Raw genomic sequence first — 14,235 nt, forward strand, 5'->3', positions numbered from 1 at the left:
CATATCCTGATGTAACTGCAGGAACCAGGAAAATGGAGGGGAACCAGGGAGATAAAGGGAAAGAAGGAACCCAAGAGAGAATAGTAGGAGACAGGTGTTACTAATGGAGAAATGTGTAAAAAGGGGGTAGTTAAAAGTTTAAAAAAAAAAAAGAAAATCTACCACAAAAGCTTTTATATCAACTGTAAAAATTAAAACAGCCAATACCTGGTTTTGTCAGAGATCCATTCTTCGTTAATATCTTCATGCATTCGTGGCAAAATCCTCATCACCTCTCCAGTTCTTGTGCTAACCACAATGTTACTTCCAACTGCATCCATTACATCAATGGATTCTGTCTTTCTGAGAAGATAAACACATATTTAGCATGCCCATCTGAGTTTCTGTTACTTAGTTACCTGCCCCAAAACTATTTTTTTTTTTTTTTCGGTATTTTGAGACAGAATCTCATGTAGCCCAGGTTGGCCTCAAATCCACTATGTAACAAATGACCTTGAGGAGCTGGAGAGATGGCTCAGTGGTTAAGACCTGGGTTCAATTCCTAGTACCAAAATGGCAGCTAGCAACAGTCCATAACTCCAGCTCCAGGGGATCCAACACCCTCTTCTGACTTCTGTGGGCTTTGTATGCTATGGGTTCACTTACATACAAGCAGATAAAATAAAAATAGTAAATAAAATGTTTTTTTTGGGGGGGGTCTTTTTGAGACAGGGTCTCCCTATAGCCCCAGCTGGCCTGGATTCGCTATGGAGACCAGGCTGGCCTCGAACTCACAGAGATCCAAATAAAATGTTTTTTTTTTTTTAAAATGACCTTTTACTTCTGATCCTCCTGCCTCTTCCCAGGTGTTAGGATTACAGATATGTACCATCATACTTCACCTCCCTTTCTAAATTGATAAAAATAGAACTCAGAAAAATAGCAATTATAAAAAAGTACCCCCATATCTCAAACATATTATTCGACAGGCCAATTTGAAGGAGACACAACTAATTCTTGGTCGTGGGTGGTTAAAGACATCAACAAATCAACTACACCAGAAAGCAAATCAAAGCTGAACAAAATTGAGATAAAGAAAAAAAAGGAACTCCTAAGTATCATTTAGTCATTTGCACACCAATGTGAGAAGCTTTAATGCATAAAAAACTACTTTGTGCTGGGCATAGTGATGCACACCTTTAGTCCCATCACTTGGGGAGGCAGAGGCAGGGAGATCTCTATAAGATCAAGGCCAGCCTGGGATGGTCTACACAGTGAACTCCGGGTCAGTTGGGGTTACATAGTGAGTGAGTGAGACTCTGTCAAAAAAAACCAAACCAAACCAAAACAAAAAACTTGTTGAAAACTCAAAATTTTCTCTTAGAACACCCATGAGAAATGGCTCTCTGGTTAACAGCAGTAGTTGCTCTTGCAGAGGACATGGATTCAGTTCCCCACAACTGTCCCAAAACTCTATTTCCAGGGAATCTGGCATTACATTACACAGGTGCACTTATATTCATGCAGGCAGAACACTCATACAAATAAAATAAAAACAAAAACAAACAAACAAACAAACAAAAACTACTTTGTGGGGCTGGAGAAATGGTTCAGTAGTTAAGAGCACTTGCTGTTCTTATGCTGGGGGTGGTGGTGCATGCTTTTAGTCCCAGCACTGGGAGGCAGAGGCAGGTGGATCTCTGTAAGTTCAAGGCCAGCCTGGTCTACATAGTGAGTTCCAGGCCAGCTGGGGCTACAGGGAGACCCTGTCTCAAAAAGAAAAATGAGCACATGCTGTTCTTGCAGAGGATGACACCCTCATCTGGCTTCCTGAGGCCATCACACACACAGCACATATATACACACAAATAATAATATACACATAGGTAAATAGGAATTTTAAAGATTAATCTTCAAGGGCTGAGTGTGGCGGTGCATGCCTTTAATCTAGGCACTTGGGAGGCAGAGGCAGGCAGATCTCTGTGAGTTCAAGGCCAGCCTGGTCTACATAGTGAGTTCCAGGACAGCTGGGGCTACAGGGCGACCCTGTCAAAAAAAAAAAATCTTAAAAAAAAAAAAAAAAAAAAAAAGAAACTACAATTAATTTGTACAGGTTTCTCCTTCAATCTAACTACTTATCTTCCAATGAAGCATTTTTACAGAGCTGGGTAGATTCCTCAGTCAGTAAAGGACTTGCTGCACAAACATAAGATCCTGAGTTCAGATCCTCGGGAGGATAAATAAAAAGCTGAGCATGGCAGCACACATCTGTAATCCCAGTGCTAGGCAGGTGGAGACAGGAGGATCCCCAGGGTGGACTGGCCAGGGAGTCTAGCTGAATCAGTGAGTTCCAGGTTCAGTAAGCAATGGCATCTCAAAAAATAAGGCAGCAAGAAACTGAAGAAGACAACCTGACATCCACATGTGACCTCCTCATGCACACACACAAAATGTTAGTTAAAGCAAACAAATAAAAACTTAGCAGGCCAAAAACAATTACAATTTAGGAAGAAAATGACATGGAACATTTTATGAAAAATAGTGAATTTAAATGAAAAAACAGGGCTGGGAAGAAATCTCAGCAGGTTAAGAGTGCTTGCTAAGCAAACCTGATGACCTGAGTTCAATCTTAGAACCCATATAAAGAAGCAGATGAAGGGGTGTGCATCTCTAATTCCAGCATCCTATAAATGGAATGGAAACCAGAGGGAAGAGGACTGGCCAGAAACTTGCAGGACAGCTACTCCAGTGTACGCAGCACAGCAGATAAACAAGAAAGACCCTGTCACAACAAGACAGGAGGCAAGAACTGTCACCTTCACAAGTGCACAGTGGCATGCAGACACATACTAAATAGTAAAATTTTAAAACAAATAAACAGGGCTAGGGGCATGGCTCAGTCTGTAAAGCATTTACTTTATAAGGATCTGTGCTCTATTTACAGAACTCATGTAAAAATCTGGGTGTGGTAGCACATGCTTATAATCCCAGTGCTGGGGAGGCAGAAGAGAAAATCCTCAAGTTCAGTGGCCAGCCAAGCTAGACTAATTGGTGGATTCCAGGCCAAAGAGAGACCCTGTCTCAAAGGAGGTGGACAGTATTCCTGCAGATGACTCCAGAGGTTGTCCTCTGGCCTCCACACAAACTTGCACTCACATGCATGGGCACCTGCACACACATTTGCACACATATTCACACAAAAAGACACACACACATAAATTATATTAATTAAGAAAACAACAACCAAAAAACCAAGTTGGTCAAAAATTTAAAGATGAATACCTGGTTTCCCAGGGTCGGGCAGTAAAGGCATAAGGCTTAGAGGTTAGGGCACCTACAGGGCAGATGTCAATGATGTTCCCAGACAATTCAGACATGAACATTTTTTCAATGTATGTGCCAACTTGCATCTCATTCCCTCTGCCTGTTGTTCCCAAATCATCTACTCCAGCAATCTCACTTGCAAACCTAGAAGATAATAATTTGTCATCAAACTGTTGAGTCCAGCAAAATTATATCCTTGTCTATTCATAATCACAAAGAGAATGATTTATTTAAAATACTAAAAAGGCACTAGTATATTTTTAATAAGCATAGTCCCCAAATAAAAAATAATTCAATAAACGTTTGCCTTTAATATAACACATAAACAGAAAATTGTATAAATCATATGTATACAGTTCAGTAACTTATCAATGATTACATAGATTTTAATTTTTATCTATTTTTTATATTTTATTTATTATTTTTATTTTATGTGTACAAGTATTATGCCTGCATGTAAGTAAGTGCACCCATGTTGTGCAGTGCCCTCAGAGGACAGAAGAGGCTGTCAGATCCCTTGTGACTAGAGTTACGGACAGTTGTTAGCTGCCATGTGGGTGCTGGGATTCGAACCCGGGTCTTCTGCAAGAATAGTCAGTGTTCATAACTACTGAGCCATCTCTCCAGTACCTAGATTTAAAATTTTTAAGTCCAACTGAAATCGGTATTTATCAGCTTATGGGAAAAATATTTAAGCAAACATAAACCCAACCTTCTCCCACTAAACAAAAGTATTGTTATTCTACAAAAGTTTGTGAATGTTAAGTAAATATGCAACATTCCAGAAGAGAGAAACACATTACCTGATGCACCGGGTACACTGTATGCATCTAGTCATGATGGTCTTTACCAATGGCCCAATGTTCTTGTCTTCTACAGCACGTTTCCCCTCTAGAAATCGGCTCCTGTCACTTCCAAACATCATGGACTGGTCCTTAAGTAGATTATGAGACAGTCAATCTAATGCTGCTAATGAAATTAAAATGAGTCAATCAAAAAGACTTTTAGAAATATACTAGATACCTGAAGATCACATTCACCTCCCTGGTCACAAATAGGACAGTCCAAAGGGTGATTTGCTAATAAGAATTCCATCACACCTTCTCTGCATGAAAAAGTAAATATATAAAGCGACATAAAAAGCTACCACTCACAACTGGTTTACCAGAAGTTATTTAAATAACCTTCATAGATCTGCCTCCTTAGCATAGTGGGCAACGTGTCAGACTCATAAATAATCTTAACATATATTTTCTTATACATTAGCATTAATTTTACATTTAGATATGCCAACATACTGTCCTTCAGATAGCATTAAATACATATTTTGAAAATGTTTTCTGTTGGGGCTGGAGACATGGTTCAATGGTTAAGAGCACTGGCCATTCCTGCAGAGGACCTGGGTTTGATTCCCAGTACCCACATGGCGGCTAACAATTGTCTGTAACTTCAGTTCCAGGGATCCAATGCCCTCTTCTGACCTTCAAGGGCACTGTATGACACAGGTGCACCTACCTACATACAGGCAATATACTCATACATATCAAAATTTAACAATAATAATTTTTTTAAAAAAGCCCTGGGTGAGCCAGGTGTAGTGGCGCACTCCTTTAATCTCAGCACTTGGGAAGCAGAGGCAAGTGGATCTCTGTGAATTCAAGGCCCACCTGGTCTGCATAGTGAGTTCTAGGCCATCTGGGGCTACAGGGAGACCTGTCTCAATAAGACAAAAAAAAAAAAGTCCTGGCTGACGTGACCTAGAACTTGCTACGTAAACCAGGTCAGCCTCAAACTCAGAGATCTGCCTGCCTCTGCTAGGATTCCAGGTGTCTTCCACCATACCAGGCTCCACAATTTGTAAACGTTAAGAGTCTAAATAAAATACTACAGACCCTAGGAAATTACGACTTTCGAGGATTGTTTACTTGTATTTATTTATTTACTTATTTATTCATTGATTCGTTCATTCATTCATTTTGAGCTGGCTTCCAACTCACTATGTAACTAAGGATGACCTTGCATTTCTGATCCTCCTGACTGTACCTTCCAAGTGCTAGGATTACTGGCACATGCCATCATCAGCTTTTGTTTTCTTTTTAGTTTTATTTTGGAGACAGGATTTTGCTATATAGCTCAAGACTGGCCCTGAACACTTGATTTTCTTGTCTCAACCTCCCAAGTGCTGAGATGGTAGGCATGTACTACCCTGAACAACAGGATCTACCCGTAGTCCCAAGTGGCCTGGAACTCACTCTATAGACCATGCTGGTCTCAATTTCACAGAGATCCAACTGCCTCTACTTCCTGAGTACTGGGATTAAAGGTATATACCACTGTACCCTGCTCATGCACAGTTTTTAAATTTATGGCTTTTGGGGCTAGAGAGATGACTGAGAGGTTAAGAGCACTTGCTATTCTTTCAGAGGATCTGGCTTCAATTCACAACACCCACATGGCAGCTCTGCTGCCCTCTTCTAGCCTTTGCAGGCACTACACATATACAAGCAAACATACTAGCAATTGAAACACTTGTACAAATAAAAATAAATCATCATTAAAAAAATTATAACTTTCAACAATATAGAATTATCAAAACCTGCTGTGGGCTGGGATACAGCTCAATTGGAGAATGCTTATCTTGCATGCATAAAGCCCTGGACTTGATCCCCAGCACTGCATACAATCAGGCATGGTGGCATATACTTATAACTTAGGTATTCAGAAAATAGAGGCAGGAGGAACAGAAGTTCAAGGTTATCTTCAGCTACACAATGAGTTTGAATCCAGCCTAGGCTACATGAGACTGTCTCCCACAATAAAATTTTTTAGAGTTGCTGATAGGGTCTCAGAAAATATTCACATTAATTCAAAATGAAAACAAAGTTGAAATTATAGCACTGTAAAGTATTTATATATAATAGTAAGCACACGGTCCCAGGTTTGAGTCACGAGGCTCACATACAAACATATTGATTACTAGGATCACTGAAGCAAGACAGCTCAGCTCAGTAAGTCCTGGACACACTATCCATCAAAACCTGAGCAAAGTACAAAACCAAAGACTTTTAATGCTGTTCCTATTCTAGGCTGCATATTATTAAAGCCCTAAGCTAACCTCTACTGGATTGCACTCATTTTTGCTGCTCCTAATAGCAAAGCACATTGACTTCTTCAGAGTTTCATACTAAATTCCTCATCTATTGGTAGGTTTAAATACCACCCTAAGAAATCTTCTGCATTAATTACAACAAAGTACCTGGCTTTCTTAGTTTTTTCCGAGTTTGTCAGAATATTCCAGCCCTTCATTACTGGCATAGCACAAGCAGCTACAACCTGGAATTTCAATGAAAAAAAATCTACATTTGTATATATTTGTAATTATAAGCAACCCTACATACAAAATACTAAAGAAAACATTATACATTTAAAAACAAGCAAAATCCTGGAATACACAAGTTCAAGGCTAGCCTAGGATCTAACTCAGGAATATAAAATAAAAAACAGGCAAAGATTATTTTTAAAAGAGAATTTTTTGTTTTCAGCTGGGTGTAGTGGCATGTGCCTATAATCCCACAACTCTGGAGGCAGAGGCAAGAGGATTGCTACAAGTCTGGAGCCAGCCTATCTAGCCAGGTCTGTTTTCTGTCAAGACCCCAACTAAAAAAACAAATACTTTTTCAAGTTTTTATAACCATAACAGTATAATTTGGCCCTTAATGCTAATCTTAAAAACAAATAAAAAATTGCTGTGGCTTGTCCCCAGGGTCATGTGCTGGTAGCTTGGTCTCCAATCTATAGGGGCGCGTCAGAAGTGCTGTCTAGTGGGAGGTGACTGGGGTATGACAGATTAATACTGGTTTCTTGGGGAATAGTAGAGGCACAGATTAGTTCCCATGAGAAGTAGTCACTGGAAAAGAATGAGAGCAGTCCCTACTCAGTCTCTTGCTTCCTCTCCTGATATATTACGAAGCAACCAGAGGTCCTTACCAAAGGCTAGCCAAATGTAGTTTCCTGAATTTGGATTTTTAGTTCCCCAAACTGTGAGCTAAATAAACTTCTTTATTTTATAAAGTACCAAATCTTGGGTATTTTGCTATAGCAACACAAAGAAATTAAACAGCCCAGCAAGGTGGCACACAGCTGTAATTCCAAGACTTGGGAGGCAGGGAGGCAGGGGCAGGTAAATTTCTGTGAGTTCAAGGACAGCCTGATCGACACAGAGAATTCCAGGCCAGCTCAGACTACGTAGTGAGACCCTATCACAAAAAAAAAAAAAAAAAAAGGAAAGAAAAGAAATTAAAACATCCTGTTCCTTAAGTATATTCTAAGAGTCAACGGATTTTTTTATTCTGCTCTGAAATAGACTGCCATTTTTTTGTGCTTTCAAAAATCAAGCATGGTCAGTCAGGCAGGAAGGCTCACTGGGTAAAGGTACTTGCTGCACAAACCTGACAATCTAAGCTTGATCTTCAGAACCCACATAAAGGTGGAAGGAGAGACTTGATTCCAAGTTGGTCTTAGACTCCATATGTGTACCATGGCATGCACATCCAAACACATCATGTACACATACACAATAATAATAAAATCTAAAACCAAACTAAAACAACAAAACCAAGCATGGTAGCCAATGTGCCTAATAGGCAGGAGGATCAAGAGTTCAAATCTAGCCAGGCATGGTGACACACGCCTTTAATTTCAGCACTTGGGAGGCGGATCTCTGTGAGTTCAAGGCCAGCCTGGTCTACATAGCGAGTTCCAGGTCAGCTGGGGCTACAGGGAGACCCTGTCACAAAAAAAAAAAAGGAAGAGTTCAAATCTAGGCCGGGCATGGTGGCACACACCTTTAATCCCAGTACATGGGAGGCAGAGGCAGGCAGATCTCTGTCAAGTTCTAAATCAGCTAGGGCTACAGGGAGAGATACTTGCTACCAAGCTTGAAAGACCCAATCAATCCCCAGGACCTACATGGTGGAAGGAGAAAACCAGCTCCCACAAGTTGTCCTCTACCTACACAAGCACATGCACATATATGCACATACACAAAATAAATAATGTAATTAAAAAAAATTTTTTTTTGGTCTTTTTGAGACAGGGTCTCCCTGTAGCCCTAGCTGTCCTGGAACTCACTATGTAGACCAGGCTGGCCTTGAACTCACAGAGATATGCCTGTCTCTGCCTCCCAAGTGCTGGGATCAAAGGTGTGCACCACCACGCCTGGCTGTAATTTCAAAACTTTTTAAAAATGAAACCAAGGGCCAGTGAGATGGCTCAGTGAGTAAGGGCAAGCCTGGTAACCTTAGAGTTTCATCCCTGGGACCCATACTGACAAAAGAATGAACCAGTCTCCCACAAATTATCCTGAGACCTCCATGCATACCTTATAGCACACACCCTATACCCACTAAATAAATATTCTTTTAGTTAAACAAACAAACAAACAAAAATACAAAGGAAAAAAAAGCTCCAAGGCATAGGGAGATAGCTCAATCAGTAAAGTGCTTCCCATGGAAGCATGAAGACCTGAGTCTAATCCCTAAACCCATGTAAAAAGTTGGCCATGGTAGTGCATGCTTGTGATCTCAGCATTAAGGAGGCAAAGACATATTCCTGAGGCTTGTCAGCTTAGCCTAATTGGTGAATTCCAGGCCAGTGAGAGACCCTGTCTCAAAAAAAACCCAAGATAATAGGGAGGCAGAGGCAGACAGATCTCTATGAGCTCAAGGCTAGCCTGGTATACATAGTGAGTTCCAGGCCACCTGGGGCTACAGGGAAACCCTGTCTTAAAACACACACACACACACACACACACACACACACACACACGCACACGCACACGCAGACACACACACACTCATACATATACATAAAAACTTTGTTTTCACTTGTAGGCATACTGAGTTATAGTTATATACACCCAAATACAATTAACTACTGAAAGTGAACAAGGTCACTACATGCCTCACTCCTCTGTTGTGAAAGTGGCACTATGTAAGTACTTCTTTTCTATATGCTGCTAGGCAACTTCACACACTGGCTGAGTCTTATGGTCATTTGAGGCACTAACAGCTTAAGAAAGCACCTTTATTCCTGAGTTTGGGAAGGAAGGGAGGGAGGGAGGGAGGGAGGAAGAGTGAGAAGGCTTTACCCTACTGAGAAAGAAATCATTTTTAATTTCAAGACGTCACAGGGCATTTATATTTATACAATAGTTCCTTCAACATATTTCCAGTTTTGAAATGAATCAACTACACATGAAAAGCATTGAGTTTATAGGCTCCCCTTTACTGCAGTAATGATTTAAAAAAAAAATTGCTTCAGGATGTAGTCTTCTACCTTCTATAGCAGGGTAAGGGATTTTAGCTATCGAGTACCTTAGGAGCTTTCTCAATTTCAACCAGGCACATTCTGCAATTTCCAGCAACAGACAACCTTTCATGATAACAGAATCGAGGGATCTGCATGCCAACTTTCTCACAAGCCTAGAAGAAAAAAAAAAAAAAACTTTTTTTTGCATTAGAATAACTTCACTACTGTTCTTGCTAAAACATAAAGGGGGGAGGTCTGTTATTACTCATCCCTAAATATCTCTATCTTCATCTACTCTTACTTAAAGAGATTTTGTTCCCTCTTTGCTCTTGATTCCGAAGTCTGTAGCTGCCTCAAAGGACATAAGAATCTTCAAAATGCCTTCATTGCATGTGAATAAAGCATCTCCATGCTGCGGTATAGGCTTTTCCCCCCACATCTCCTTTGAACCACTGTCCACAAGGGGCTTCCCTGTCAAACTGTCCCAGTGGCTTTATACCTGAACTTCTTCTTTGCTTGGCTCCTTCTTTGAGTCAAGAGACTTCAACTCATATCTTCTAGCTGGTTACAATCTAGTTTGATTTTTTTTTAAATTTTTATTTTATATGTATGAGTGTATTGCTTGCATGTAGGTAGGTGTACCCATGTGGTACAATGCCCGTGGATGTGAGAAGAGAGCGTCAGAGCCCCTGGAACTGGAAGTAAGAATGATTGTTAGCTGCCATGTGGGTGCTGGGAACCAAACCCAAGTCTTCTGCAAGAGCAGCCAGTGCTCTTAACCACCTAACCATCTCTCCAGCCCCAATCCATTTTTTAAAAAAAAAATTAAAAATATTCATTAGCTGGGCATGGTGGCGCATGCCTTTAATCCCAGCCCTCGGGAGGCAAAGGCAGGTGGATCTCTGTGAATTCAAGGCCAGGCTGGTCCACATAGTGAGTTCCAGGCTGGCTGGAGCTACAGGGAAACCCTGTCTCAAAAAAACCAATATATATACATACATATACATATATATAATATATATACACAATTTTTATTGCCTGTGTGTATAAGTGCACCTGTGTTGTGCAATGCCCACATATGTCAGAAGAGGACCTTGGATCCCCTGGAACTGTAGTTACAGATGGTTGTTAGCTGTAGTGCTCTTAACCACTGAGCATATCTCCAGCCTCTCTAGTTCAATTTTTTTGTACCATATACCCAAGCCAGTATTCACATACTCTGGCCAAATATTTTCCCATTGTCTATTTGCCAAGTAAAAGAAATCCAGTTCTATCTGTAACTTCCTCCTTGTAGCCTATAAACATGTTCAAATATACTCTACAGTTCTTCAATCTTTGGCTCTCCTTCAAAAGTAATCTTATAATTTCCAATGTTTTAGCTGTTGCATAACAACATATTAAGTTTTTGTTGTTATCATTGTTTTGAGATAGGGTCTCACTATGTAGATCTAGTTGGCCTAGTACTCACAATATAGACCAGACTGACCTCAAACTCAAGAGATCTGCCTGCCTCTGCCTCCTAAGTCCTGGAATTAAAGGCATGCACCACCGTGCCCAGCTGTGTTAAGTTTTTACAGTGCTAAATACAGCAGGCTTAAAATTGAACAAGACAGACATCATATCAGCCTTCATACTAGTTCACATTCCACATGACTACATGTAAACTTTTAGCAGTAGCCCTGACAGTTCAAGTTCACATCTCCAAGTTCCAGACTTAAACAGGACTTTCATATATATATATTTCTACAGAACAACCTATTTCCACCTCTATCTATATCCCCAAATAAATTGAAAAGAAAAACAAACAAATAAACAAACAAGAATCTCCAAATTTTCCTTTTCTCCATCATTCCCAAAGGCTGATTATCTAGGGGTCTTACTAATCCCTGAACACACATTTCTTCCCTTTGCTACTATTTTAAGTCCCTCCCCCACCCTCCCATTCCACAAATACAAGCTACCCTTATCTTACTTCAGCCCTCCCTCCCTCCCTCCCTCCCTCCTTTTCTTTGCTATTTTCTCCTAAAGTCACTGGCACAATATTTAGAAGTCACCGAAGTATCAGATAACTCAAACAGCAAGCTCTTTCAACAGGCAGCTGTTGACCATCCCTTCTTAAGGCACTTGATTTTCAGGCATCTCAGCTTCTAACATCTTATGTTTTATCAGCCAAACTGAAGCTTCCTAATCACAACAAGTTATCTGCTTTAGCCTTTCCATTGGATATATATGTTCTCCCTATTCACATATAAACAGACCTACTGAACCATTAAACCTTCTCAGGGATCACCTGAAATGCTTCTGTCTGCCATCTTTCCATCATCTCCTACTCAGGCCAAAACATCTTCCATTGGACCTTGAAAATGCCTTTGCTAATATTTAGTATTTACACATCTATCCATGCCCGGCATAGTCTAGAAATATCTGCTGAAACAAACATTTAGTTCTGTGAAAATCTACAGATGTAACGAAGCATCACATCTCTATGACCAAATATGTTATTTCTGGAGAAATTAAAAATTTAGGCATGAATTTAAGAACATACTACCCTTCACTTACCTCTTTTGTAGGACACATTCCTAGAAATATTATTAAAAACAGAAAGGTATATAAAAATGAGACCTAAAATAAACAGGCTATTTTTTTACAAGCTTAATCACAGTGACTATGGTAAGCTAAATTACTATTATTCACCAAGAATGCCAAGAATATATAACTCACTTTGAAATATCAAGATCGAAAAAATAAACTGTTTCCATAATTTTGATATATGGATTATTTTCAAACTAGACAATATAAAGAAACAAACTGGTCATTGTTTGTTTTTTTTTAAACAACAATCAGAGAACACATACAGTAACAAAAATAATAAAATAATTAGAACATATGCCTACTTGTAGGACAGTAGTTCCTGGTTCCACCATGACAGACTGACCATCAACAAATACTTCAATCAAGTTGCTTGCTGCTGTGCCAGTTGTTCGGACTGACCATCAAAACAGTAAGAGAAAAAACAAAAAAACAAAGGTGAATTATAGCAGAGGCTAATGGATTAACTACAATAAAAAATTTCATTTTACCCTATTCCTTTTTTTTCTAGAGGTAAGCTTTTAAAAATATCAAATTAGGCCAGGCATGGTGGGGCTCATCTTTAATCCCAGCATTTGGGAGGCAGAGGCAGGCAGATCTTTGTGAGTTCGAGGCCAGCCTGGTCTACATAGTGAGTTCCAGGACAGCTGGGGCTACAGGGAGACCCTTTCTGACTATTAAACATATCATTGGGGGCTGGAGAGATGGCTCAGCAGTTAAGAGCCCTGGCTGCTCTTGCAGAGGACCTGGGTTTGATTCTCAGCAACCACAAGGCAGCTAACAACCATCTGTAACTCCAGTTCCAAGGGATCCAGTGCCTTCTTCTGACCTCCACAGGCACTGCCACAACATGGGTGTACATATGTACATGTAGGCATAACACTCATACACATTAAATAAAAAGAATTAAATCCCAGCACTTGGGAGGCAGAGGCAGGTGGCTCTCTGTGAATTCGCGGCCAGCGTGGTCTACATAGTGAGTTTCAGACCAGCTGGGGCTACAGGAAAACCCTGTTTCAAAGACAAAAAAAAAAAAAAAAAAAAAAAAAATAGAGCCAGTTTTAATAGTAGTTTAAAGAGACTTTAATATCATTTTAAAAAAATTGGGGATGGAAAGAGGGCTCAGTGTTTAAAAGCACTGATTGCTCCTGCAGAAGATCCAGGTTCAATTCCCAGCACCTACATGGTGGGTAACAACCATGTAACCTGTAACTCAATTTCTGGGGAAATCCAACACCTTCTTCTGATCTCCATGGGCATTGTGCAACATGAGTGCACTTATACACATGCAGGCAATAACTCAAAACACATAAAATAAAAATAATAAAATTTTTAGAAATTTATTTATGTGTACGTGTGAGTGTATATATGTGCGCTGTGTGTGTGAAAGTGGTTGTGAACTATCATGTGGATGTTGGAAACTGAACTCGAGGCAAGTGCTCTTAACTGCTGAGTCATCGCTCCAGTTGGAATACCACTTTTTGTTTCTAAATTTAATTTTGACTTTTAGAAATTTTAATTTATTTTTATTTTACGTGTATGAGTGTTATACCTACATATGTATAAGTGCAACTGTGTTGTGCAGTGCCAGTGAAGGACAAGAGGGCTTTGGATTCCCTGGAACTAGAGCTAGACAGTTGTTAGCTGACACATGGGTACTGGGATTTGAAAATGGGTCTTCTGTAAGAGCAGCCAGTGCTCTTAACCACTGAGTTACCTCTCCAGTCCCTTATTTTCTATTTTATGTGTATGAGTGTAAATGTACCCATGCATGCAATGTCCTTGGAGGCCAAAGGAGGCATCGGATCTCCCTGGGTTATACTGTAGAGTGAGAGAAAACAAAAACCACACCCAATTACAAACATTTTGATACTGTTTTATGGTTTCAAAATATTTCATAAGCATCATTTTATAGATTATTGTTAGCTGCCATGTGGGTCCTCAAAACCAATCCCAAGTCCTCTGCAAGAGCAGCCAGTACTCTGAACTTGTAGACCAGGTTGGCCTCAATTTCACAGAGATCTACTTTCTCCA

The 14,235-nt window shown here is 40.0% G+C and overlaps 1 protein-coding gene across 2 annotated transcripts in view; it reads right to left on the reverse strand.

Moving 5' to 3' along the window:
- Ndufs1 (NADH:ubiquinone oxidoreductase core subunit S1) overlaps positions 1–14,235 on the reverse strand; it is a 49,600-nt gene that overhangs the window by 26,281 nt on the left and 9,084 nt on the right. For both annotated transcript variants that reach the window (XM_029569915.1, XM_008846177.3), the window contains 7 exons: positions 12,507–12,598; positions 9,678–9,785; positions 6,560–6,636; positions 4,327–4,408; positions 4,107–4,237; positions 3,262–3,447; positions 208–342 (listed from right to left, as the gene is read on the reverse strand). In XM_029569915.1, the coding sequence (XP_029425775.1) occupies positions 208–342; positions 3,262–3,447; positions 4,107–4,237; positions 4,327–4,408; positions 6,560–6,636; positions 9,678–9,785; positions 12,507–12,598 (811 nt within the window). The remainder of the gene's footprint in view (positions 1–207; positions 343–3,261; positions 3,448–4,106; positions 4,238–4,326; positions 4,409–6,559; positions 6,637–9,677; positions 9,786–12,506; positions 12,599–14,235) is intronic.

Source organism: Nannospalax galili, unplaced genomic scaffold, assembly GCF_000622305.1.
Source record: "Nannospalax galili isolate Female #2095 unplaced genomic scaffold, S.galili_v1.0 scaffold281, whole genome shotgun sequence".
NCBI lineage: Eukaryota > Metazoa > Chordata > Mammalia > Rodentia > Spalacidae > Nannospalax > Nannospalax galili.